A 25,631-nucleotide genomic window follows, 5' to 3' on the forward strand; every position below is an offset into this window, starting at 1 on the left:
GACAGACCTTCCTTGGTCCCGCCTCCATCCAATCATTGGCGGGCACCCAAGACACACCGTCCAATCTCGCGCCTGTCACGGGAAGGGACTTCCGGCCCATGGCCATCTTTTCTTCCCTCCTGGTGCGGTGATGAGCTTCTGTGCAGCTCCACAACTGCCGCGGCTTTTTGAGCTGCAGCGTCTCCTTTTTGCCAGCTTTCCCTGCTTCCGCCGCGTCAACGAAGCGCCGCGGAGCGACCTGCACCTGCCACCGATGGGGATCCGGGCAGCCCCTTTCTGCAACACACAAAACACACGCGGCCCTGCAGGGCCGATTGCCGGCAAGCAGGGAACTTACCTCCTGGGTCTCGTCTGTCCAAGGATATGTCCTCAGCGTGGCCTCGCTAGGCGACATGCTGTCCCAGGCACCTCCAGCGATGGCACACTTGTAGGAGCCCGCTGCACTCTTGCACTGTCCGTTGCCTTCCCGCACTAGGGGGGAAGCGGCTCTTCTTCGGACCAGTGGCTGTCCGTGGGGCGAGTCCCTCTTGCGGGGCTGTGTGCACACCGCTTCTGCAGCACGTGGGTGGTCTCCCCTGCTGCGCCAGACCGTCCACAAAATTATTTCTTAATACAGGTCCCTGCCTTGAACCAGGCGGAGCATCCTGCCGACTACGCCATTGTGAAATGAGCCCCGGACACAGACAGGCGGACATGTTTCAAAGCACCACCACATGTTTATTTACACAATATTTACAATTAATAAAGTGCACACAACCCCCAAAGTCCAGGCCTCACACTGCCTCTTTCTCTCTTCAGGCTGCCTCCTTGCCTCTCCTCCCGAGCTCTGTCCTTCTCCTCACCCTTCTCCAGCCTTGAATGAAGGGAGGCGGCCCCTTTTATAATCACCCGGATGTGCTCCAGGTGCTTCCTGGCAATCTTCCACCGGCACTCCCCAGTGTGGCGGAAGTGCTGAGGTCCAGGGCTCCGTAGGCATGGGGGCGCCCCCTGGCGGTGACCATAGGGCCCCTACAGGGCTGAGCTTCAAAGCTTTCTACCCATGGTCCCCAAAGCAGCCAGGGCAGTCACCCCCTCGTGGTCTGAAGGAGGCGCAAGCCCTCCTCCGGTCCTCCTGGGCGTCCTGGCTGGGTACCACCCCAGCCGCGTGCCACACTGTATTTAGTGTATCTAGTTTGCAATTATTGAGTGCTGATTATGAAAGACAGACTTATTGAATAATTGATTTTAAAACCAGCATATAATGAACAATATATTTAGAAAGCAACAAACGCATGCAATTTTTGTCCTAAGTTTATTAAATGTAAATGAAGGAGCAGCTGAAAGTTTTTATTTTCCTATGGTGTGAGAGTTAATTAAAATATATATTTTGCTCCTAAAAACTTGTGTTTTGTTTGGCACTGTGTGGGAATTTTTAAAGCTTTTTTCTCTTTAGAAGGGTGTTTGCTTTTTCTTTGCCCACATAGGAGCAAAAACAGCTGAGTGTTTTGGGGAAGTGTTTGGAGAAATTGCTTGCATTCAAACTAGCGTCGGCAGGGCAGAAAGTAGCAGTAGCAGACACTGGCATCTCTGTAAGTAAAATAACCAGTGTTATAGTAATAACAGAAGCATCGATTCCTTGTGGGAGGGTGCATTGGCCAACTTCAAAGCAGTAACAAGAAGGGATTTGCGACATGTAGGTATGTTGCTAGTGTTAAGGTTGCGATCAAGCAGACAAGACAGTAAAAATTAATTAGCAGTGAATATTCAGTGAGTTTTTCTAGATTGAATAGTTTTTTGGTGGTCAGAAAAGTAGAGCAGTTGAGGGCGACAGCGTAAGGGTTCATTAATATGAAGGAATAAAAACTATGTGAGTGGAGAGCTTTTAAGAGGAATAAGAGGAGAGCAAAGTTAGGAGAACAAATTGAAAAGTAAAGTTAACCTCATAGAAAGAAAAAACGGCCATCATTCAGGGGAGAATATTACAGGAGCTTAAGGGGCCAGAAGGTGTAAAATAACTAGCAGGAGTTTTAGTAATCCTAACTCAAATTTTAATAATCAGGCCAGTACAATGCAAGTTCTGTTGGATGTTGGACTTTCTAGAGGATGGCCTGGAAGAGCCCAAATCTTGGCATATGGTAGAAGAGTATAGATTTATGGGGTGTTGGGACTTCTTTTGGAATAGATGGGACCTGTTTTGCCGCAATGGGTTACATCTGAACTGGAGGGACACCAAAGTGTTGGAGGTGTATGAGCAGGTCTGTCGAATATTGTTTAAACTAGGTTATGGGTGGTAGGGAGTTTAGGACAGGCCAGGTTTAGAACTGAACATGAAGGAACAAACAATAATGTATAAAAATAAAAATGTGTAGTAATGTGTATTTTATGTGTATTTTAACCCAATGTTTAAATGCAAAAGTTTTGTGTCTGAAATGTTCACTAACACCAGAACATTTATTTGTATGTCTGTGTGATCCACTTATTGTCTGCTTTTACACTGCACCTCTATATCAACTTGTGTCTCAATGGTCTTTAGACCACTAATCCTCTCTGTTGTCAACTGCCAAAATACAGTAATACACATTCATACATTAAGTGAATTGTGCAGCCACCTACTCACCAGGAAGGTATATTCACTATGAACTGAAATAGCAACACACACAGTTTAAAATGCCAGGCTTTTATGTAGCAAAAGACAACTTACAATGGCACACAAGCAGAGGTGAGTAGAAGTGCTTTACATTTACTTTGTGTACTTTAATTACATTTATACAAAGATTGTAGTTTTCAGAGTAATTTATGCCAACCATACTTTATACATTTACTGAAGTTCAGCTGTAAACAAAAAAATGTACTTTAAGCATTACATTTGAAATATTTTTTTTAACTTAATTAGATATAGTTTCTGCTGTGAAGAACAAGTGCCGACTACTTGCCATCATCTTGTTTATTAAGTGGGTTTCATTGATCATTTTCAGCTACCAGTCAGTTTTCCCTTCTAAAACTTAAGAACCAATAGCAAAGCCAGGTCATTTCCCCAATGACTTGTGTGCTGTTAGACCATAATATTCCAGTAGTAGCTGGAGTCAAAATATTTACCAAACTATTGTATATTAGCTCAAAAACATGCAATCTGTTCCTTTGTATCATGTTAGGTAGTTTGCATAATAAAGCCATGGAGAATTTTCTAATTAGCTTGAGTGACCACCCCATCTTTAAATTCCATCAATGTTTAGATTGAAAAAGTCTGGTCGCGTCAAATGATTTTTTTATATAATATATATTTACATGCATACGGTATCACTTTAGTTCATGTCTTTTGATTTCATTCTATTTGGCTGATCTGTTTCTCTCCACCTGTCTTTAGAAGACAAAAGTAGGTGTGTGCACAATCCGTCATGAGGCAAGTTGGGACTAACTTGCCGAAATAATGCAATACTGTGTGGAGTGACAAATTCAAATTTATTTTTTGAGTGGAAGGAATAAGCTTCTATGGAGGCCTATATGTGAAATGCAGTACTTTAAATTTTTTTTGCTCTGAAATGTAAAGAGTTGTGTTTTTTGTTGCATACAGTTAAGCATTTTGAAAAGGTTTTTAAGGATTGGGGGCCAGCTCTAAGAAAATAAACAATTATTAAAATGTCCAGGAAAAAAATCTCAACTTTCTAAATGCCACTTTTCCAGTCTGATGCTAGCAATGTCCACAATGCTAAATAAATCTCTCTATTGTAAAAACAATCTTGGAAGGTTGAAAGGAAACGAGATGTGATTTTCTCAGACACATTTACGTCCTGCGAGACGAGTCTTTGTGCCAAGAGATTTAACCACGCCCGGAGCCAGAAATAAAACAGAATAAATTACAAAGTAGAATGTCGTAAATAATTCAAAAATATTGGCACGGTACACATGCAGAGCAGGTTAGAGAAAATGGAAGTATGAAAATTCGAAAGTCTCAGAAAAAGGTTAGTAAAGATCACATTAGCGCAAATAAAAGGAAATTACTTGTTGCAATAATAGAACATTGAAAAGAGATTGAATATATTGTTCGAATTTAAACTTTAACTCGGAGACTTACAGATCGTGTAATTTGCGTTGCCATCAGGAAAAAAAAGTACTGTTTCTTCCCAATGAAGTGGTGTATCCGCGAGAATTAAAAGATTTGTTTTGTGAAAGTGAAATCCCGCGAGAGAATTCATTTCTTATTTGTGTGAATGCTATTGTCAGACACATTTCTTGTAGAGAGGAAGAAACGTTATTTGCTCACAGGCAGTTATACGTTGCATTGTCACGATGTAATTCCAACCACGGAATCAAAATTCAATGCGATATTGATGAAAAGGTAAAAGTGAAAAGAGATCAAATATATGGACATAGGTGATATGACAGAAGTATACCGCACGAGATTCAGATCACGCGGCATGGCACGACAGCAGCCCAGCAGCTGATCGAGCAAAGAGGAGGTAAACAAAAGAAACTATTTGTTTCACATTGTATCACCGTTTAAAAATGGGTTTCGGAGGAGCGACCATGTCCCATTGTGGCAAAAATCAAGATATTATAAACAAATGCTATGTTACCATACAAGATTGCACATAAAGATGACAAACGCAATAAACAAACTGATACATTGTGACCGTGATACTGTGGCACACTGTCCATACTCAATACATCTGTAACATTGTTTAGTTGATTTTCAGCTCATGCTCAGCTCTTCAAAAAAAAAAGTGTAGTAAATTTCATCATATATAATTAAATTGAAACATGTTTGGAAAAAATTTGTTGAAATAAGAAAACATAGTTGCAGGCATTTAGTGAATTTGTTTTACATGAACATCATCCAAAAATGTAACTAAACGATTATTGAAATATGATTACTTTGATTGCTGTAGCATATGTCTATGTCAATTCTTTCCATTGTGGTAATATCAAATTTATAAATGGACAATATGATAGTTTGTTTAAAAAAATGCTTGTCAATTAATATATGTTCATCTGATGTTTTAGCACTGCAGCATATAAGTGAGTCTTGTCTTTTTGTATTACTTAGAATAGCTGAATTGGTGGTGGTTCTCTGTAAGATAGAAATGCCTGCTACAATATTTTAATTTTGTTTATTTCAGTTAAATAATACCTTTTTTAACTTGCAGGATTGCTAAGTTGCTTTCTCAAGTGGAATGCAGCGCTGCAGGAATGAAGTTGCAGATAGATTCAGGTTATCGTCCCTGGTCTGTGACAAAAAAAATTAGCCCCCCTTCCTCGTCGGAAGGTGAAATGGAACTGATTATGAGGAAGTACTATGCCTCTCTTGGTCAGGTAAAATGCCCAAGTAACTGTTGTTAATCATAAATACTCTCAAAGTAAATATTATTGTAGTGTACTGTAGAGTTAGCAATCCCCACAGTTTTTTAATATTTGAAATTACACATTTCTGTACCTTTAGAAATATGTAATCTTAGTATCACATACAATTTGAAGTGCAAAACATACCTGAAATATTAACATTGATATTTTAATGTATTTACATTTTGTAATACCAAATTGTTTTTTAATTTAGAATAACTAATGCAAGGGTATAGTTTAAATGCTTAAAAATGAATGCATTATTCAATTAAGTTATTATTTATTGAAAATTAAGTATAAATGTAAAGCATTTCACAGTAATGCGTACAAGTGGAAGATTGCAAACAGAATTTTATGGTATTCTTTTTTTGTGGATAGATGTTTTAATTTATTTTCAACAAAATACGAGTTTTAGAGTAAATAATACAGTTTACAAACAACTATGATCCCAATTCCCTCACTCTATAGTCCCATTAAGATTTAAAAAACTATTACAGTATACAAAAAAACACTCTGACTCACTCCAGCTATAGAGTTTGTTCTTTTGTTAAATGATTTCATAACATCTTTTAGAGAATTAGATACAGTAAATCAAGTGTTTTTGTCAGTGCAGATGTATTCAGTTCTCATTACATATCAGATCTATCTGTGGCGTCACAATGGATCAAATATAAAATTTCAACCAATTTTAAGTGTTTCTATTTGAACATTTCTTTGATAATATTACACCTAATATGATTACTTTTATTTGCTGATTATATTCAAATAGTTTTCCTAAAGTTTTTTTTGGCTAATAAATAAATAATTTTTAATTACATTAAAGGTATTTTATGTATTCTTTTCAATTTCATTTGCCAAATGAAATGTTTGCTAAAACCAAATGTTGCTGTCGTGCTGGGGTGTGTTACCCAAACTGTAAACCAATTCAGTTATATCAACTGACCCTTATGTTTCTGTAATATTTTAGTCGTAGTATAGCACAGAAATTTTAAATAGAATAAGCAATACAGAAAACTGCTAGGGCAGGCAATATGGTGTTTTTTAATGCTAGTTATTGATTGTCAGCCTTTTGACATTTAACCTTTTCAGTCATGGTTTTTATTTTTAGGCCTCATTTACTCAGAGCAAAGAATGGTTTACATTGGCAAAAGGAGACCAAGAAATGGTTACCACGCAGTCCTTGCAGATACCTTTAACCTCTATTCAGATGCATGAAGATTTGTTGCTTCATCAGAAAAAGTCTCGCCACCATAGTATCTCAGAGAGTCTTGGTAAGAAATTTAAAACAAAGGTTTGGATCATTTCCATGTGGCTTTGTACTTGCAAACAAGGAAAAAAAAATTGCACATTTAGGACAAAGTAAGCTTTGGCTTTCATATTGGTGATTTGAATAAGTTGAGAAATTTTGGGGGATTCTAATTTCCAAAAACTCCACACTGCACTATTATGATACAGTATTTGGGTCACTATGTTATAAAATAACTTTTGTTTTATGTTTTACAATATATTAATCGTTGTGATTAAATTCTGCATCATATTGCAATTAAATTTTTTTTTCATTGATTTAAAAAAAGGTCAATTCTCCAGAAGCTTATTTCTACCACTCAAAAAAAAATGTATTACATTATATTAATGTTGTGTTATTTTGCAGTAGTAATTGCTTTATTTAACAAATGTGTTTTGTTATTGCGCAGAAGTAGTGTGTTATTTGGCAATAATTATTGTGTTATTTTGCAAAAAGATATTGCTCGGTTGTAATCCATGTCATTGTGCACGTGCATGTTCCAGGGGTCCTGTGACTGCTAGAGAGACATAGATTAAGGATGTGCATATGTGCAATCAAGAACTGAACAAAAATCATAGGTATATATTTAATTCTGTATGTGTTGATGGGTAAATTTAATCCACACAGTTTAGGGTCTCAGGGAAGGCAGTGACCATCACAGCAGCACTGAATGTACCGTAAGAAGCAACCTGCTGCCGACAGCAGCATCAAGCATCTGGGGGGAATTAGAGATGAAGAAAGCATGTATTTTGCAATCAAGAACCACTAACTGAACACAAATTGCAGGCATACATTTGATTTTAATCAGAGTTAAAGTACTAGAAGTTTGGTACAGATGTTCCAATGTAGGCATGTGGTAGTGCACAGCTAGCATTTCTGACTTACACGTTCAGAGTCTGCATGGGTGAATGGCACGAAGGAACCATGGTGAATGATATGCCTGTCCTTTTGCAAGGCACAGTTGCATAGCCAAGCAGAAAAGAGTGAACTTCATGCAATTCACTAACATCCATCCATCCGTTATCCAACCTGGTATATCTTAACTACAGGGTCACGGGGGTCTGCTGGAACCAATCCCAGCCAACACAGGGAGAAAGGCAGGAAACAAACCCCGGGCAGGGCGCCAGCCCACTGCAAGGCACATGCACACACACCCACACACCAAGCACACATTAGGGACATTTTATGATCACCAAGGCACCTAACCTGCATGTCTTTGGACTGTGGGAGGAAACCGGAGCACCCGGAGGAAACCCACACAGACACGGGGAGAACATGCAAACTCCACGCAGGGAGGACCCGGGAAGTGAACCCAGGTCTCCTAACTGCGAGGCACAATTCACTAACAGAAACCTACAAATAAAGTAAATGTTCAGTTATAATCCTAACTTTGGCTACTTTGAAAAGGAGTGGTCTGGTGTTACAGTGGCTAGTGCTCATAACCTTGAATGTTCAGGGATTCAGAAAAAGGGGGTGGATGTTGTTTACTTCACAGAACATAAAGGTCTAAATGTTTTTTGTTAATTGAGAAATATTCCTGACACAATTCTAATACTCAAAGATTTTGCCTGCTGCTGCCTTTAACATCAACAGACCCTGGTTCTATGAATCAGAAGTGCTGGGATTGGGCATGGCATCATCAGAAGCTTTAGCTCCTGATCCACTGTGCCAAGCCCCTGGTTTGTTTTTCTTTCAGAAATGTACAAGAATGATTTTGTTAAGCTCCTGATCTTTTTATCTATCCTATTTGGTTCAGTCCCTGATCATAGTGCAAAAGGCAAAGAAGGAAGCTTGGTGAATTTATATATTGGATAGACAATCGCACAACGTCATGCCACACAACTAGCAAACCTGACACTCCCACCCTGCAGGTCATTCAGTTTTTTTGTCTGAGTAGTCCTAGTAACACTGCACAGAAAAATCACTGAAGGGGTTTAGACCATGATCTCTGCAAATCCTAACGATGTGCCTACTCTGTGCTACCACTCTGCCTGTGTCAATACATCTGTACCAAGTTTACTAAAGTAACATTTAATTTTAATTTGATTAATCCCTATAACTTTTGTGCAGTTATCTTCACCTCTTCCACGATGTGCATGCCCAATGTCACCGGAAATAGCAGGTTGCTTCTTGCTTTACACTTCATGCTACTGTAATAATCTCTGCCTTTCAGTGACCCCAAACTGTACAAATTAAATTTATCCCTCAGCACATGCAAGGATTTAATGTGTACCTATGACTTTTGCTCATTTCTTGTCACTTGTTGTTACTGTCATCCATCAATCGAGAGAGAATGTTTCACAATAAAAATTACTGTACACCATTTAAAATATACAAAATCCTCTGTGATTTTATGTGTGTTTTTAATAAAATGCTCTTTTCACAATAAACTATTTTTTCAGTCTGAATAAGATTAATCAACAAATCACAGGAAGTACACGTAAACTGATTCAAAATGTAAGTCAAAGATCATGGTCAAAGGGATAGAAAAAAGTTTGTGACCAGAATGCAAATTAAGATTTAAAGAAAATAATGCTAGGCTTCTTAGGTTATATCCACAAACTTAGATAAATTAGTATGTGTCTGATGCTCACCTTTATACATACAACCCAGTGATATCACATTCACACATTTTCTGTGGACCTTGCCCAACAATAGACACAACAAAGAGCACAAAATGAAATCACCCATAAAAATCCAAAATCGAACTGCACAAGATAGTAATTAGTTTTTAACGTAATGAAGACAATTCAAATCCAGCAGTAAATGTAATAACTATATTGTGTGATCTCTAAAACATTCAAAATGATATCTCAAAATATTTTGCATGTCAAAGAACAACTATAAAAAATTTAAAACAAAAGTCAGATCGTGACAAGTAAGGAAAGTGCTTATTGACATAATTCATAAGGATACTGTCCCTAATAGGTTTTAAATCATTTTAATCTAAAAAAGTATGTGAAATGTATAATCCCAAGTTTAATTACTCTGTGCTTTTCATATATTGAAGAGTGTGTGTTTTGAATAGTTAATAGACGATACATTTAGCTCACAATAGAATTTATATTGTGATTCAGTCTTCACAGTAAGATATTCACACAATATTAAATTTTCTTTAAAGAAAGTTACTGTATATATAGTGTTTAAAGGAAGTAAACAAACATGTTGGAACGTAAAATATTAACCACTATTAATCATTAATAAAATTTAAAGCACTGCAAAATAAATGCGGGTCAGTGCACAAATAATCATTAACATAAATTTGTGTAAGCCTTTTTATTAAAAAAAAGTCTTAAATTTGAACACAAAATATTTGCGTTGAACTTACATAATACAAAGTTACAGCAGTGTAAAACCATCCAAATTTTGCATTTTTTATTTTACGAATTAACATCAAACATTTCTCACACAGTGAATTGAATGCCTCACTGACTTAGCTCTGTGTCCTGACTGGATCTATGAAGAACTTAGTGTTATATTTCCTTTTATGTAAGCATTCTACATGAAGCTGACTTCTCCCCACTGTGACAGTATCTCCTGCAGTTTTTCACTGGGTATAGACATGTGATTTGACCAGAACAGAAAGCTTTGGGAATTTTGACTTTATAGTAACTGTGGCTTGCTGCTGCCAAAAGGATTCCAGCATATCATGAGAACTGTTCCAGTATGATGATTAGTTTTGCTTTGGTGGTCCCAGTAGAGTTCAATTTGCAAACAAGCCTGTGGATACAGTACTGCATGTATTAAAAAAAAAAAAAAAAGTTATGATTCACAGTACTCGTCCAAGGATGTGACTCACTAAATTGTGCGCACAAAACATGTTGTCTGTCCCCAGAGCCCACATTTATGTACAAAAAGTTACATGTTGTGCACAAACGGCTTTCACCTTTACATCCATGGTACGGGCTGAATAAAGGTTCTACAATTGTGCAGTTGGTTTGGCATGTTATACCTTAGTTTTTAATCAGATTTTTAAATCTATTTTCGCCAAAGATGTTTTTGTTTGTTTTTGTGTTTCATTTCAGTCGCGTGGTAACGCTGTATGTGACACAAAGCCAAATTTTGTCTTGACAGTGTTTTGTGAATTTCGATACAACAAATTTTTGTCTTTCCCTATTTATATCCAATTCCTTGATTGATATATTAATTGAATTATGCCTTACTGTTGTAATTTCGTTGTAATATTTTACAATGACAATAAAGGCTTTCTATTCTATTCTTTTGTTGACTCTGATCATCTAGATATGTACATCATGGAATTTATCAATGAAATCTGCTAATCTTACCAATACCTTTTGGCATTGCTTTTTAAAATATTGTCAAGCATACAGAGCTCTGAAACAGTATTTGGTCCTGTTTATTAATTCTTGTTTGGATCTTAAACCAAATCTCCTATTACATAAAGGGAACCTAAGTGAATAAATAACACATTTTTTGACATATTTATCTGATTAACAAAGTTTTCCAATATCAAGCGGCTCAGTGTGAAAAAGTAATTGCCCATTTACACTTACTAATTGGTTGAACCTCTTTTAGCTGCAATGATTAGAACCAAATGACAATAGTAATAAATAATTTTTTTGTGTATGTGTACATAAATGCATATATCAGAAAAAGCTTTTTATAAGGAACAATGGAAATTTCTTATTACTGTATTGTGTACATTTTAGTTTGGATCCATTATACAATATATACTTTGTTCAAATTAATATATTATGTCCCAGAAGAATATGTTTGTGTAATCTGTAATTTAATGTGTAGATACTGACCGGGATATCCATTTTAGTCAAAGCTATTTTCGATTGCAGTTGAATTTGTGGCAATTCATCTTCAAAAACAGTCCGATAAAGTTCATAAGGGAGGGAAGGAAACAAAAATATCTCTTCATACTCTCTATTCTAATCTCTATATTACTATTGTAATTTCTCAGGAGAGAAATGCGTCCTTTAATGCTTAGGATTACCTTCCCCTTTTTTTTCTTTCTTCAGTGTACTTCACAATAATTTTTGCAGCTCTGTACAAATTTAACAAGACAGACGCATTTTTGCCAGTCAAGACTTGTGTGAACCATACATGTACTTCTGTAAGTAGAGGCAGTTGCAGTCAGTCAGTCATTTTTCAACCTGCTATATCCTAACACAGGGTCAAGGGGTCTGCTGGAGCCAATCCCAGTCAACACAGGGCACAAGGCAGAAACGAACCTCGGGCAGGGTGCCAGCCCACCGCACAGTTGCAGTTTATTAAGTTTATTTGACATTATTTACAAATTGCGTATTTTATGTCCTGATCTTTATTCTCCTAATGTAAAAATCAAAATTAGGTTTAATGCATGACTAAAATATGGACACCACATTTTTGTAGGAGTCCCAGCTGGATTTGTTACATTAGAAGTTAACCTTCTATAGTAATGTTCCAGAAATGCATTTTGATAGTGAGGTGCCATCTAGAAGAATACAGAATTTAAGTATATTTTGTTAAGCAAGTACCAATAAAATGTATTGATTCTGAATTTCCTTAAATGGTACAAAAACAAATTCTGGTATTTTCTGTAGAGTACTGATGCTGTTTTGCAACAAAATTATTGTAGTGCTATCATATATCCCCCAACACCCCACCTTGTTTTTTTCCTGTTTTTTCATGTCAAGTTATTTAATACTGTTATGATTACTTACATGATTATTATTTTGATGCCTAAAGCCTTAGTTTTTAAATTCCATGAATTCAGTTCTGTGTTTTCTTTTCTCAATGTTAATTATTTTTATCTTTGTTTGTTTGTAATGCTATTGCTCTGCCATTTTGTATTCACATTGTGTTTGCAAATCTTCACTAATGAGAATGGGATTTGTGTTGACTCTTCATGGGACATCATTATTACCATGTCTATTTAAAATGAGGGTGCAGGTTTGCCAGTGCCCACCTACTGTATATACTGTAGATAAAAGACTAAAAAAAGAAAATTACGATTGTGAATCGGTAATCAGTGAAAGGTTTATTACACAGTTAGGAATATTTTTTCTAACCTTTTGCTTTGCATTTTGGGTTTTGGCAATTGTGCTTTTTGACTCCCCTGGTTCTGATCTCTGTTTGTATAATGACAATCCTTGTATTGGCCTGTTTCATTTTTCCCTTTTTATAGTCAATGTATTCTTATTCCATCTGGACAAGCATTTATTTTACACAACAAATCTTTGTTCTTAGGATTAGTATACTTTATTGTCTGATGACTACTTATGTAAAAGTAAATTTTGTAAAACAAAATACAGTTATAGCTCATTTAGTCAAGCAAAATGTGAATCTGTAGAAATCACATGTCATCTTTGTGGGCAATAAAGCAGACTTCATTTTTTTTCGTTTTTTTTCTTTCAAAAATAAAAGTAAAAGAAAACAGGTCCGTTTTAGCTGGTTAAACTGGTTATAAAGGTGCAAACTTATCCTGAAATGTAAGTCTTTTCTTTCACATATTTAAAAGAAGAAAATCAAATGCAGTAATAACTTTGCAGTTGTTATGTTTGTTTCCTTGCTTCATCTGAATAAGTGTACAGTTCGTTTGTATTATTTCAGGCATGGAGTCAGTTGAGGAGGTCACAAGTAGTGTGGATGAAGATTTCAGCACTGCAGATTCTTTTAAAGGCAGCAGGATGGTCAGCAGCTACCAATCTAAGAAATCTAAGAGTATAGATGATGAATGCTTTGCTTCTGTCCCAGATTCTCCTTCTCATGCACCACACTCAGCATTTATGGAATTCAGATCAGAAAGTGCCATTGAAGGTGAGGAGAGTGTCATTTGGAACACTGTTATTGTCACAGCTGGAGGATGATTACACTAATTCTGATAATTTAATATTTTACAATGTAGTTGATTTAGCTGCCTTGTTTGTTGATGTAATATTGAGTAAATTTGTGTCTTGATTAGCTGAGAAGCCTACACAGCTCTCTGAAGAAAAGAGCTATAAAACGGAAACCCAGAGTGTTTTTGTGGAGGAGAATGCATATGTATCAGAACATGAAAGTTTACATAGTGCTGAAGTGTGGAGCGATGAAGAACTGGAAGATGTTGATGGTGAAGCTTATGATGATGGCCATAATATAGGACCCAAATACTACAAATTTCTTACTCGAAAGGCAGTTGAAAAGTTTAAGTCTTTCCTACAAGGAACTCTGGGTGAGAAATATTGGCATCTGTGGATGGATATTGAAAGGTTAAAGGCTATTAAAGACACAAGATGGAAATACAGGTATAGAGAGTTTTTAAAGATATTATTTTTTACCGATTTTAATGTAGGCAGTAGAAAATACATTGATGTTTATTTTCCCCTACAGTTTAAACGCCTGAGACAAAGAACAGCCCACTGCATTCACGTTATTAGATTAAAGATTCAGTATATATAAGAATGACCTTCATCCAAGGTATATAAACCTTGAGTTAGATTAGTGTTAATAGAACTTTCAGAGGTGATTATAGTAAATCTCAAAACAGTTTCATACCTTAACAAACATATTTGTTTCATATAACACTGACATTTTTCCTGATTTTGAAAGTAGGAACTTCTTTTATTTGTGGCGGTTATTTCTTGATGTTTAGAGAATTAACATCACCAAATCTGTTGCTGTTCTCTTCTCCAGTTAAATAGTGACTTGCTTTCTATAAATTAGTGTAGAACAACTATCCCAAATTGAGGAATTTAATATTTCAAGGTCTTTTTCGTAAATAAGGGTGGGATTGATTGTGATATTGCCCAAAGAGTGGTATAGGAACAGCAGTTTTAAGTGAAACTAAGTTCTCCTACAATGCTTTTAATTTATCTGTCAATCAGAATCCCCATGCTTACCTATGGCTTGAACTCTGGGTAGTTACCAAAAGAATGAGAGTGCAAGTGACCAAAATAACCTCCATATACAGAGTTGCTAGCCTGCTTTCATGTTATAGGATCAAGACCTTGACAATAAAGAAGTACCGTAAAGTAGAAATATTTCTTCTCCGGACTGTGAGGAGCCAGCTGAGGTGGCTTGTGTGTATAGGTAGAATGCTCCTTTAACATGAGGTATATATCGGACTAGGTCCACAGGCCGAAGAGTCACTGGCTAATCTAAGGACATTCTAGAATGATTGCATCTCTCAGCTAGCCAAGGAGCATTTAGACATTTCTAAGAGTATGAATGTACTCTTGTTGAGGAAAATGAAGCCTGGTCTGTGCAACTTTGAGTGTTGCTATAGAGAATGCAAACGTGACTGAATTCACTGTAGCCTTATCTTATTGTGGTGTATTTTATGATGGGATAGTGCTGTAGTTTTGTTGTACTAGGGGGCTCTGCCCCCTGCTCGCTTAGCTTGCCCACCCCCAGGTTTGGTTTACCAGATATATAATTTAAAGAGATTGTTATTTTCATGGGAATTGTTACATATGCATTATTTTCACTTTTACTTTTATAAAAACAATACTTGTCCTTTATTTCCGGCCCCGGGCGTGGTTACATCTCTTTCTCGCTGTACGTATAACGCTGCTCGCATTGTGAAGGGGGCTGAATGCACGCTAATGAGTTGCAGTCAGATTATCTGCTGGCTTCTTGCTGCTGGCAAGCTGTGTGCTTTGCTTGTCGTTGTTTTAAGAGCTGGGAGCACATGATGCGTGTCTGACAACAGCAATCTAACAACTGCTAGGTTAGATATCCGTGGACTTGTTTTAAATGATGTCTCACTTCCTTGTCTCGCTTTACGTTGTAAAAACAATATTTGTCCTTTATTTCCGGCCCCAGGCGTGGTTAAATCTCTTTTTTGCAGGGTGTATAATGCTGCTCGCATTGTGAAGGGGGGGCAGCTGAACACATGCCAAGGAGATGCTGTTGGATCATCTGCGTCGATCATTTTAAAGCCTGTTCAGCCGCTGTCCTTTTTGCTACTTCGTGTCTCTGCTGCTTGCGTTGTGAAGGGGGTTGAGGGGGTGAATGAACACACGCTAAGGAGAAGCGGTCAGAACATCAGACAAGGATCCACAATTTAGTCAAGGTACTGGGGTGTTGCTATGGTGCATGTGTCTCAAATCAGTAACAATGTTAATTCGTTTGCTTTTAAAAGTTTAAGTACATCTTCCTTACTTACCTCTTACTCTATGTAACCATAGAACAATTTTCCAAAAAAAAAAAAAAGTTAATTTTTTTTCATTGTAGCCATTTGCGCAAGTTAAAAAACAACTATCTGATGAGTATTGGGGAGCATTTCTTGACTAGTGAAGTTCTTTCAAGGCTGACCCTTTCCTCATCCTCTCACTGGACAGAGAAACGTCTTAATGACATTCAACCAGAAGTCACCAAACAACTTCTTTTATATTGGTAAGTCTGGCATACACGTTTAACTTCTTTTTGTATAATACTTACAGAATAACACAATGATAATGTGTAACTAGTTTTAAGTTATATTGATAGCCACTGCATATATTTGATTTACTGCAAGTGAAGACAAAATGTAAATTGTAAAAAGTAAATACAGTTTTTATTAATTGGTTGAATCTGTGTGTGCTTGATGACAAGCTTTTGTTGTGCTCAGCTTGTTTTATACTTATCATTTTTTTTCCAGGCTGTGGGCTTCTGAATTGATTTCAAACAGGTTCTTGATTTTTGGGGAAACTGACCAATCAATGCTGGCAGGTTTCTGCTCCAAAAATGGTTCAGTCTCAGTCTCTCTCCACTGTATGAGCAGTAGGGGACACCCAAATGAGTAATATTGGTGATCCTACTAGATCGCGGGAGAGTCGGGCAGCTTTCCATTGGCATTTGAGTATATTAATGTTGGGCGGGTATTATGAGAGATATTGAGGTATTCTGCATTGTTGCACTAGGATAGAAAATTTTATGGCTTCACACTTTTTAGGGTGACTTCGTTACTCTTGTTTTGGGTGAACAATTATTAAAGGCTCTTCTTTAAATTAATGAGTTTGCAGCATTTTCCACACCCAATCCCTAACCGGTGGAATTAATTTACTTTGGAACAAGTTGGCTCAACTTGTTTTGGTGGTTTGTTTTGTCACTGTTTTGACAACAGATAAACAAAGGTCATCCATCTAAATGTGGCTTTAGTTAGAGTGCTAATATCAGGTGACGAGAGGCAAATAGACTATTGCAGAAAGCGAGATGTACCTAAACCGCAATCTTTTCAGTGCTGTGTAACTTTGAAATTATAAAAAGATGTACAGAAAATATTGACAGAGAGATGCATGTTTAGTACTGATTGTGGTGACACATGTTAGATAGTAATTCTTCAAGTTAGTGTATATTTTATTTATTGGCCTCATTTAAATTCAAATGGGCCAGATTGTTATGCGATGCGAAATAGTAAAGATGAAATAAGTATCTCAATGTTCAAGTCAAGTAAACGTTTCAACTATTGAAGAAAACAGATTTGTATAATGTATGTTTGGGCAAGTCGACCCTGGCAAGATGTAAGAGAAAAAACTTGAGCAAGTGATAAGAGTTTTATTTGGAAATTAGCAAGGCATTTCTGCTAACAGAGGGGGTATAACATTCACAAAGTAGGACTAGAGGTGTATTATATGTTTGGTTTGCAATATATAGTGCGTCTCATACTAAGCACTATTTCAATGTGCTGTAGAACACCATTTTGACAAGCCCTTGTTTAGTTGCTCTTTTGACCCTTCCAGATGTATATTTTTGAGTGAGTATATCTGGGTAAGCATAAAAGTGAATTTTTGGTTTATTCTTAGCTGAACTAGGTAAATTCTGTTGGTGTGGCTGGTGTTGGGCCCAGTCCCATTACATTTTATGTTTAGATAATAACTCCTAATGTGAATTAACTTTTTTGTTTTTGTCTATAGGGGTCCAAGGTATTACATAACTCAGTTTATTCCTAATAGAAATGCAAGTGCCATGTTGAAATTGTGGAAGGAGAGACAGTTGCGGCCCAAAATCAACATTGATCCCTGTCCACCAACTATAACTTTGCTGCCTCTCAGAGCAAAATCCTGTATACCAAAAAGTAACTTGACATCATTAACAAAGGTGAAATATAATTAATTCTGTACTTTGTCATGGCCACAGTGAATGACAAAAAAAGTTTTACACTTTTGAATTCAATTATAAATGTATAAGTGTGCAGGAAGTATAAGAAATATTGCTACACAGAGTGTATACTTATATTTTTAAAATAATATTTTTAATATTTGGTCAGTAAAGAAATATTAAGGCATTTTCCTTAAAAACACATGCATTAAACAGAGTAACACACTTTGATTCACCCCTAAATATTATCCCTAAAAACACAGGATAAACAGAACCATGCATTTTGGTTCTCCAGTCATTTATGAGGTTTGCCAGTTCTTGTTCCAGTTGAAATGTAAAAAGCGCTACAACTGTGAATAAGCATCATTTTATTCCTTAAAATTAATCTTCTCTGCCTAAGTCATAAAACAATTTAGGTGTCTTTTAAAGTGTAATACTGTAATAAAAAGTTTGTAATGAAGAGCACAGTACGATTAAAAGTAATACAGCATCCACCTTTATAGCAATAATATAATAATCTGTAAATTAAATAAGTACACACTGACCGAGGTCTTCTGAATTAAAACATGTTGCTGATTATTTTTTAATTCAATTGTGAATGTTCTTTAATAATTAAGATAATTTTATGCTTTAAAGAGTTTCTCATTTGTTGTTTGTTTGAGCAGAGAATTTTCTTGTTTCTATTTCATAAATCTCATTGCATTATGTGTTTCTGGATGATGTCAGAAGAAACCATATTGCATTAAAAACTAATCAATTCATTAGTAAATGATTTAAAAGGTAAAATTTCAACATAATTTTAAGAAGTAGAAATACAATATTCATGTATGTATGTGTTCAAAGCACTGAGCTTTAAAAATGAATTGAGGGCAATTTTTAATAATTCTGTGTGATATTTTCACTTGTCTTATAGACATTGAATGTCATACAAAAGAGGGGATCAGAAAAATCAGTAAGATCAGGTATATCTACACCAAAGCCCAAAGAACTGTTATCAATTAGCTTGGAAACATCTAAAAGTACCTTGAGTCCAATTTTAAGCAAAATTATTTCTAAATCAGGAGTTGTCAAGGAGCGGTAAGTAAATAAAAGCATTTTATTATTATTTTATTATTTTATTATTACTGTAATATGTGACTCTAATGAGATTAAGTGTAGCTTTTATACAAATTTAATAATCACAGATTATTTGTACATAAGTTACTAGTAAATGTGGCTCAGGAATACTTGAGGAAAACCAACTAATTTGAATTGTATTTTTTTTTTTTTAATTTTGAAACAGTTTTTAGCAATGAGATGCACTAACTTTAAGGTTAAGCAGTCCAGCATTTAGATGGGGGTTGAATTTTACTTTTGATTTGTTAAATTTGACTTGACTGTTTGGAATGTTATCCGTTTCTAGAATTAGGTTATTTGTGGAGGTTTAGCTTTTGACTTTCCTGAATAATTTACTTTGAAATCTTTTCATTTATCTGTGTTAGCTGATTTGTTGATAGAAAATAGTTGGGTGAAGTATTCAATTTTATAATAAATTCTGCAATAATAGCATTTTGAAGTCCCTTTAAAAGATAATTCAAATATTTATTTCTGACATGCTTGTATTTATTTATATGCCTTCTTGAAATCAGCTATTCTATTTTTAGTATGATCTTAAAATTACACAGTGTAGAAATAACATAAAGCAATGGAAATCTGGGAATGTTTAATGAAGAACTAAGATTAAAACACTTTAAAATAGTTTTTTTTAGATATAACAATGGTAGTTGAATTGCTTCATGACAGTGTGTGTGTTGCAAAATAAAGCGCCATTGTCTAAATTAATATGCAATTATTTTATTAATAAATATTCTTTATTAGCACAACCTGAAAATGGCAAGAATATTTGTGAATTACCAGATACATCTTAAATGTAAAATATATTTGTAAAATAAGTGTTCAGCAGTGAATACAAAGGAAAGTTTGAGAAAACGTCACAGAGCCCAATGTAACTCGTTAATTCCAAGTGGTGTAACTGTAAAATATCATCAGATTTAAAGGCCCCAAAGTATCACTGTCTTCCATTCGATTTAGTTACATATTCCACAAATCTATGGATCTTCTTGGCTTTCTGTGTTTCAGTCAGTTTTCTAGTAGTGCACATACTGAGTGGATATTGACCTACCACTTCTGTTATTTTGATTTGTTTCTCTTCAAGCAGCAAATCAAAACAAATAATATTGCATGTGCCCCTTTTATCAGATGTGTTGTTTCCTCATAGAGTTATGGCATATTAGTGAAAAATTATCATCTTCTCTAAACCAACAGTGACTGTTAGGTAATACAACTGTATTTGGTAGTAGTTGGTTCTTTTTCAGTTGCTTCCATTAATTTATTTACAGACACTAGTCTACAATATAGTTACTCCAATAAAGTTACTCAGGTTGATCCAATTACATTTTAAATTTTTTATTCACATGATAATGTATGTAAGATTCAGTAGTGAAAATGTGTAAAAATAACATTTTTATAATAATAATAATAATTCTTTGCATTTATATAGCTCTTTTCTCACTGTATTATCTATTTTTATCTGTCCATTAATAATTGAACCTGCTTCATCTAGTTCAGGGCTACAGAGGTCAAATTCTGCCTTAAAAATTTTAGGAAAGTCAATAACCGTCATTTGAATGGACACACACATGCACACCATGTACAATTAATACATTTCTAGTTAGTCCAACATAAATGTGAGAGGAGAACTGGAATACCTTGAGGAAATCTTTGAAGGTATGGGGGTAAATTTTACACAAAGATTGACAAAGTCAAGTCTTGGAGCAGTGCTAACCACTGTGCCACCAGGCCACCCAGCTCCTTTCATAAAACTAATTTTTGAATTTTAATTTTATTAAAATATGTTTATGCTTATTGTGATTTTTTAAACTACATGGCCTATGGCTGAATATGCTTATACATTTCAAGTACAGTGTTGTATTTTAGTAACAAATGTTGCCCATATGTTAAAAAGTTTTATGGAAAAACCCATACTAAATGAAATATGGAAGACCTACAAAGTATTGGATCTAGGAATGGGAGCTGTATAATACAGGCATGATTAGTGATGCCTTAGCAGAGAACTAGCCAACAGGTTATATGTTGGATCATGCCTGAAGGCCTTAAATATGTAATTGTAGGACTAAGGAAAAATGGCAAGTTCTACAAGTTAAGAGGGTGATGTTAAGAGACTGGGTGATCTTAAGAATGGTGTCTCTCAGGGTCATTGCTGAGGCCACTACTTTTTAAAATACATATAAATGATTTGGATAGTAATATAAATAATAATCTGGTTATGTTTACACATGATGCCAAGATAGGTGGACTGGCAAGTAATCTAGAACCCAATGCATCATTATAGAGGATTTTGAACAGCCTACAGACTTGGGCAGAGTTGCAGCTGATAAAAGTAAATGTAAAGAATTACATGTAGGAAGTAAAAATGTTAGATTTGAATATAAAATGGGAGGTCTGAAACATTTTTTGAGAAGGATTTAGGATTCATAGTGGACTTGTCGCTATCAACTTCCAGTTTTCAGAAACCATTAAGAAGGGTAACAGAATGTTGAGTTATATAGGACAATATGTGGAGAGCAGGTTCAAGGAGATTTTGCTTTAGCATTTTAAAAACGGTGCAGCATCATCTGAATTACTGTGTACAGTTTTGGTCTCCAAGCTACAAAAAAAAAAAACAGAAGTGGTAGAAAAAGACCAGAGACAAAACTCTTTAGGTTTATTGTGGAGATAAGAACTTTAGTTTTTAGCTTTGATTTAACTAACACCTACACTGGAATTAATTGTTGCAGCAGGATTATTTGAAAACACTGCTTTATACCATGGTCCTTGGCATACGTTAGACACAGAAATAAACAATGCTTGCAGTACCTTGTGGTAATCAGATTATCACAAAGTTTAAAATGGCTGCTATTTGTAGGTTTGTACTGCATTTCACTCATATATATCATTTATTTATTTTTGTCTGTTTAGACAAAGGATACACTCAGCAGGTAGTCTAACATCATGTTCCTTTGAGTCAACAATCAGTTCCTTTTCTGAATCCAGTAAAGATTCTAAAGAGGACCTTTCAGAAACACTATCAGTAAGTATCATGTTTATGTTGACTATTTGGTACTTTTTTTGGTGTAAATATGTATTATCTAACTGCCTTAACTTAACCTTTCTTGTTTCTATTTGTCTGTTTTATTTCATTCTGTCTGTTATTAGATGCAACTGAGAAGGCAAATTTAATGTTTTCTTGTGTAAACATGACTAAATAAAGAAACCTTAAACCTTGCTGTTGAAAACATTCCTAAAAGTTAAACAAAAATTATACACTTTGTTCCCAACAGGAAAATATATAAACATCTGGCTTGTGTAATAGAGAACTGCTGCTGTCAATAGTATTAATCAGGATGATGTAACTTGTTTCCCTATACAGTAACATGAACTAATTCAGTTAGTATTTCAATGAGCAGATAACACATTTTAGTTTTAATTGTAATTTGCAATTTTTTCACCATTGTTCATTATTTCCACTCTTTTACCTTTTCCACTCCATCTGATTGTGGCAGATAAAAAAAAAGTACACTATTAAAATATCAATGAAATAAACAGTTTAATCTAGTTCTGCATTAAACAAATGCCACAGTACCTGAACTTGCCATGACATGTAAAGTTCATCCAACATATTGAAAAGCAATCAAACATTCCACCTTTATGAAGGCAGGCCAGTTCTGAGTACTTTCTGCTTAACTTTTATCTTTGCTCTGTATTCTTTCCATCTTTGAACAAGCTGCTCCTACAATTAGGTACAACAGGCAGTGGTAATCACAGTGGTAACAGCTGATTACAGAAACGTTTACTATAACCCACTTTACTTTCACATAGTCTCTTATATTCTCAGATGTTGTAAGTATAGGCAGCCATCAGATTCTTTTGTTCCTCTTCGCTTACCCTGTGACGTCAATTTCCCAGCTTGTCCAAAAGGCAGTTGATAAGCGCCAATGTCATGGAAAAAACTTTCCTCTGTCTTGAAAGAAGGTAGTAACAGAGACCAGATGAGAATGCAGAATATTTCTTTGTTTCTGTTTCAGCCTACATGCTTAAACAATTTTAATACTTCCAACTCTTTGTGCCTTTTATTCTTCCTTTTTTCCCTAGTGTCTATTGAATTATAATATTTAATTAACACTTCCATTTCCTTACACAATTCCACATCAAAAGTGCCCTTTTTTGGCCAAATCGTGTTAAGCTTTTTTGGTTCTTTTATGCCATTTTTCAGACTTTGTTTTTACTCTTTTCTTACATGTGGAAAAGTTATTTCCCAGTATGTCCACTGGGATTTGTTTTTTCTGCCTTAACTTTTTTTTTTTTTTTTTAAAACTTGGATTCCTATTTAGGTTTGGTTCTATTTGGAAATAATGTACCTTAGTGTTGTGTACTTATACAGTTCAACTGGCCCTATTCACATAGCGAGAGAACGCTCAGAATGTTCAGAGACAGGTGCTACATAGCACCTGGGATCTCTTTATTAGCAATGAGTTTTACTCCTAGCCTTTGCAATTTTTTACTTTTAATCTTTATTTCATCAGACAAACCCTTGGTTTTTGTTTTCCCACAGGACTCGATACACTGTTTACTCCCTTTCCATGTTCTGTGTCATAAACTCTGGAAACTACCATCCCCAAAATTTATCTCTCAGCCAAACCTACACTACCTCTCTGAGCTTGTATATCTATTGTCTAATAATTAGCGAGTTCATACATATACACATATATATATATATATGTATGTATGTATGTATATATGTATATATATATATGTATATGTATGTATGTATGTATAATATATATATGTATGTATAATATATATATATATCCATCCATCCATCCATTTTCTAACCCGCTGAATCCGAATACAGGGTCACGGGGGTCTGCTGGAGCCAATCCCAGCCAACACAGGGCACAAGGCAGGAACCAATCCTGGGCAGGGTGCCAACCCACCGCAGGACACACACAAACACACCCACACACCAAGCACACACTAGGGCCAATTTAGAATCGCCAATCCACCTAACCTGCATGTCTGTGGATTGTGGGAGGAAACCGAGCGCCGGAGGAAACCCACGCAGACACGGGAGAACATGCAAACTCCACCAGGGAGGACCCGGAAGTGAACCCAGTCTCCTAACTGCGAGGCAGCAGCGCTACCACTGCGCCACCGTGCTGCCCCTATATATATATATATATATATATATATATATGTATAATATATATATATATATATATATAAAATATACACACACACACAACTACCTAGTATAAATCACTATGGCAGTTTTCTACTTCAACCAGATGCTTAGCTATTCAAGAGTGATTGGTTCAAGGTCACCTCACCAAAGTGCATGGCTTAATGAACCAAAGAACCAGATCCCCTAATTTGGTGTGATACGCATGCTGGATTTCTGCCTCCTATTCAGCCCTTTACTGGCTTTATGGGCAGTAATAGAGCCGACTATACTTAATTAGAAGGTTGGCTTCTTTCAAAATCTGCAATAACATGCTGCAGATGTTCTACCAGACAGTTGTGGCAAGTGCCCTCTTCTATGCGGTGGTGTGCTGGGGAGGCAGCATAAAGAAGAAAGACGTCTCATGCCTGGACAAACTTGTTGGGAAGGCAGGCTCTATTGTAGAAATGAAACTGGAAAGTTTGGCATCTGTGGCAGAGCGACGGGCGCTAAGCAAACTCTTGTCAATCATGGAGAATTCACTGCATCCACTAAACAGTGTCATCTCCAGGCAGAGGAGTAGCTTCAGTGACAGACTGCTGTCACTGTCATGCTCCACTGACAGAATGAGGAGATCATTCCTCCCCCACACTATGCGACTCTTCAGTTCCACCCGGGGGAGTAAATGCTAACATTATTCAAAGTTATTGTCTGCTTTTACATGCATTTTTATTACTCTTTAATATTGTTTTTTTGTATCGGTATATTGCTGCTGGATTATGTAAATTTCCCCTTGGGATTGTCTATCTATCTATCTATCTATCTATCTATCTATCTATCTATCTATCTATCTATCTATCTATCTATCTATCTATCTATCTAGTGAAGTGGTATGTGAGGAATTTTGCCTACCTGTTCAGCACCCCAATATTACACTTCCAACATATCTGGGTGGTATCTATGGGCACCTATTAGTACTAGTAGGATTTTGTGCTTATTTGCAATAATTAATAATCCCTCAATTTGATTCCTCAGTTCTGCATTCTGATTTTTTCCAAACTTTTAGTAATATTTTAGAGGATTCCTACCCTGCTTCTTCTTTGGTAGGGTGAAGTCCCCGTTAAACTGACACAAACAATTTTATAGTGAAAAATTGTTTACTTTGTCGCACGCCACTGTTTGTGTCTTTTTTCAGACCTTCGAACAATCCTCTGGAGTTGCACAGCCTTTTTTCTAATCATGTTGTGGCTGCCAATTTTATGTTATAGAAAAAACTGTCTTGGTCCATGAAGTGAGCAATCAATTAAACAAATCATCTGCTTTTATACGTTTTTCTAATTATATCACTTTATCTAATACACCACATCATCTGACTGTTAATATGCAGAATATCATTACCTCCTGAATTCAACTAATGCCAATAATGTGACTCATGTCAATTCTCCCATTTTTCTGAACACTTTTTTTACGAGGGTTGTTTTTCAGATTGTCCTATTGATCTTAACACCACTTCATAAGAGGGGCATATGAGCTTTCCCATCAGTTTATTCCTGCTTTCTGGAGGTGTGTTTATTCATTTACCTCATTCTAACCTTGAAAAATGACATTGGTAGCTTCTCTAAAATGAGGCAGAGACCTCTTGGGGTTTCATCTGTTTATCTAATGTTTCCCTACTGAAATACAGCAGCGTGATACATCTAGTCTAGTAGGTAGGCTAAGAAAGGACATTTAGATGTATCAATGTGCAGGTGCTCAAACTCCTCT

At 35.9% G+C, this 25,631-nt stretch overlaps 1 protein-coding gene across 2 annotated transcripts in view; it reads left to right on the forward strand.

The window, feature by feature from the left end:
- The window catches only part of LOC120515665 (regulator of G-protein signaling 22), a 120,236-nt gene that overhangs the window by 32,080 nt on the left and 62,525 nt on the right, over positions 1-25,631 (forward strand). For both annotated transcript variants that reach the window (XM_039736877.1, XM_039736878.1), the window contains exons 7-14: positions 5,124-5,289; positions 6,425-6,587; positions 13,163-13,369; positions 13,515-13,836; positions 15,767-15,928; positions 17,428-17,611; positions 18,525-18,688; positions 21,629-21,740. In XM_039736877.1, the coding sequence (XP_039592811.1) occupies positions 5,124-5,289; positions 6,425-6,587; positions 13,163-13,369; positions 13,515-13,836; positions 15,767-15,928; positions 17,428-17,611; positions 18,525-18,688; positions 21,629-21,740 (1,480 nt within the window). The remainder of the gene's footprint in view (positions 1-5,123; positions 5,290-6,424; positions 6,588-13,162; positions 13,370-13,514; positions 13,837-15,766; positions 15,929-17,427; positions 17,612-18,524; positions 18,689-21,628; positions 21,741-25,631) is intronic.

Source organism: Polypterus senegalus, chromosome 15 (assembly GCF_016835505.1).
Source record: "Polypterus senegalus isolate Bchr_013 chromosome 15, ASM1683550v1, whole genome shotgun sequence".
In the NCBI taxonomy this organism is placed as follows: Eukaryota; Metazoa; Chordata; class Cladistia; order Polypteriformes; family Polypteridae; genus Polypterus; species Polypterus senegalus.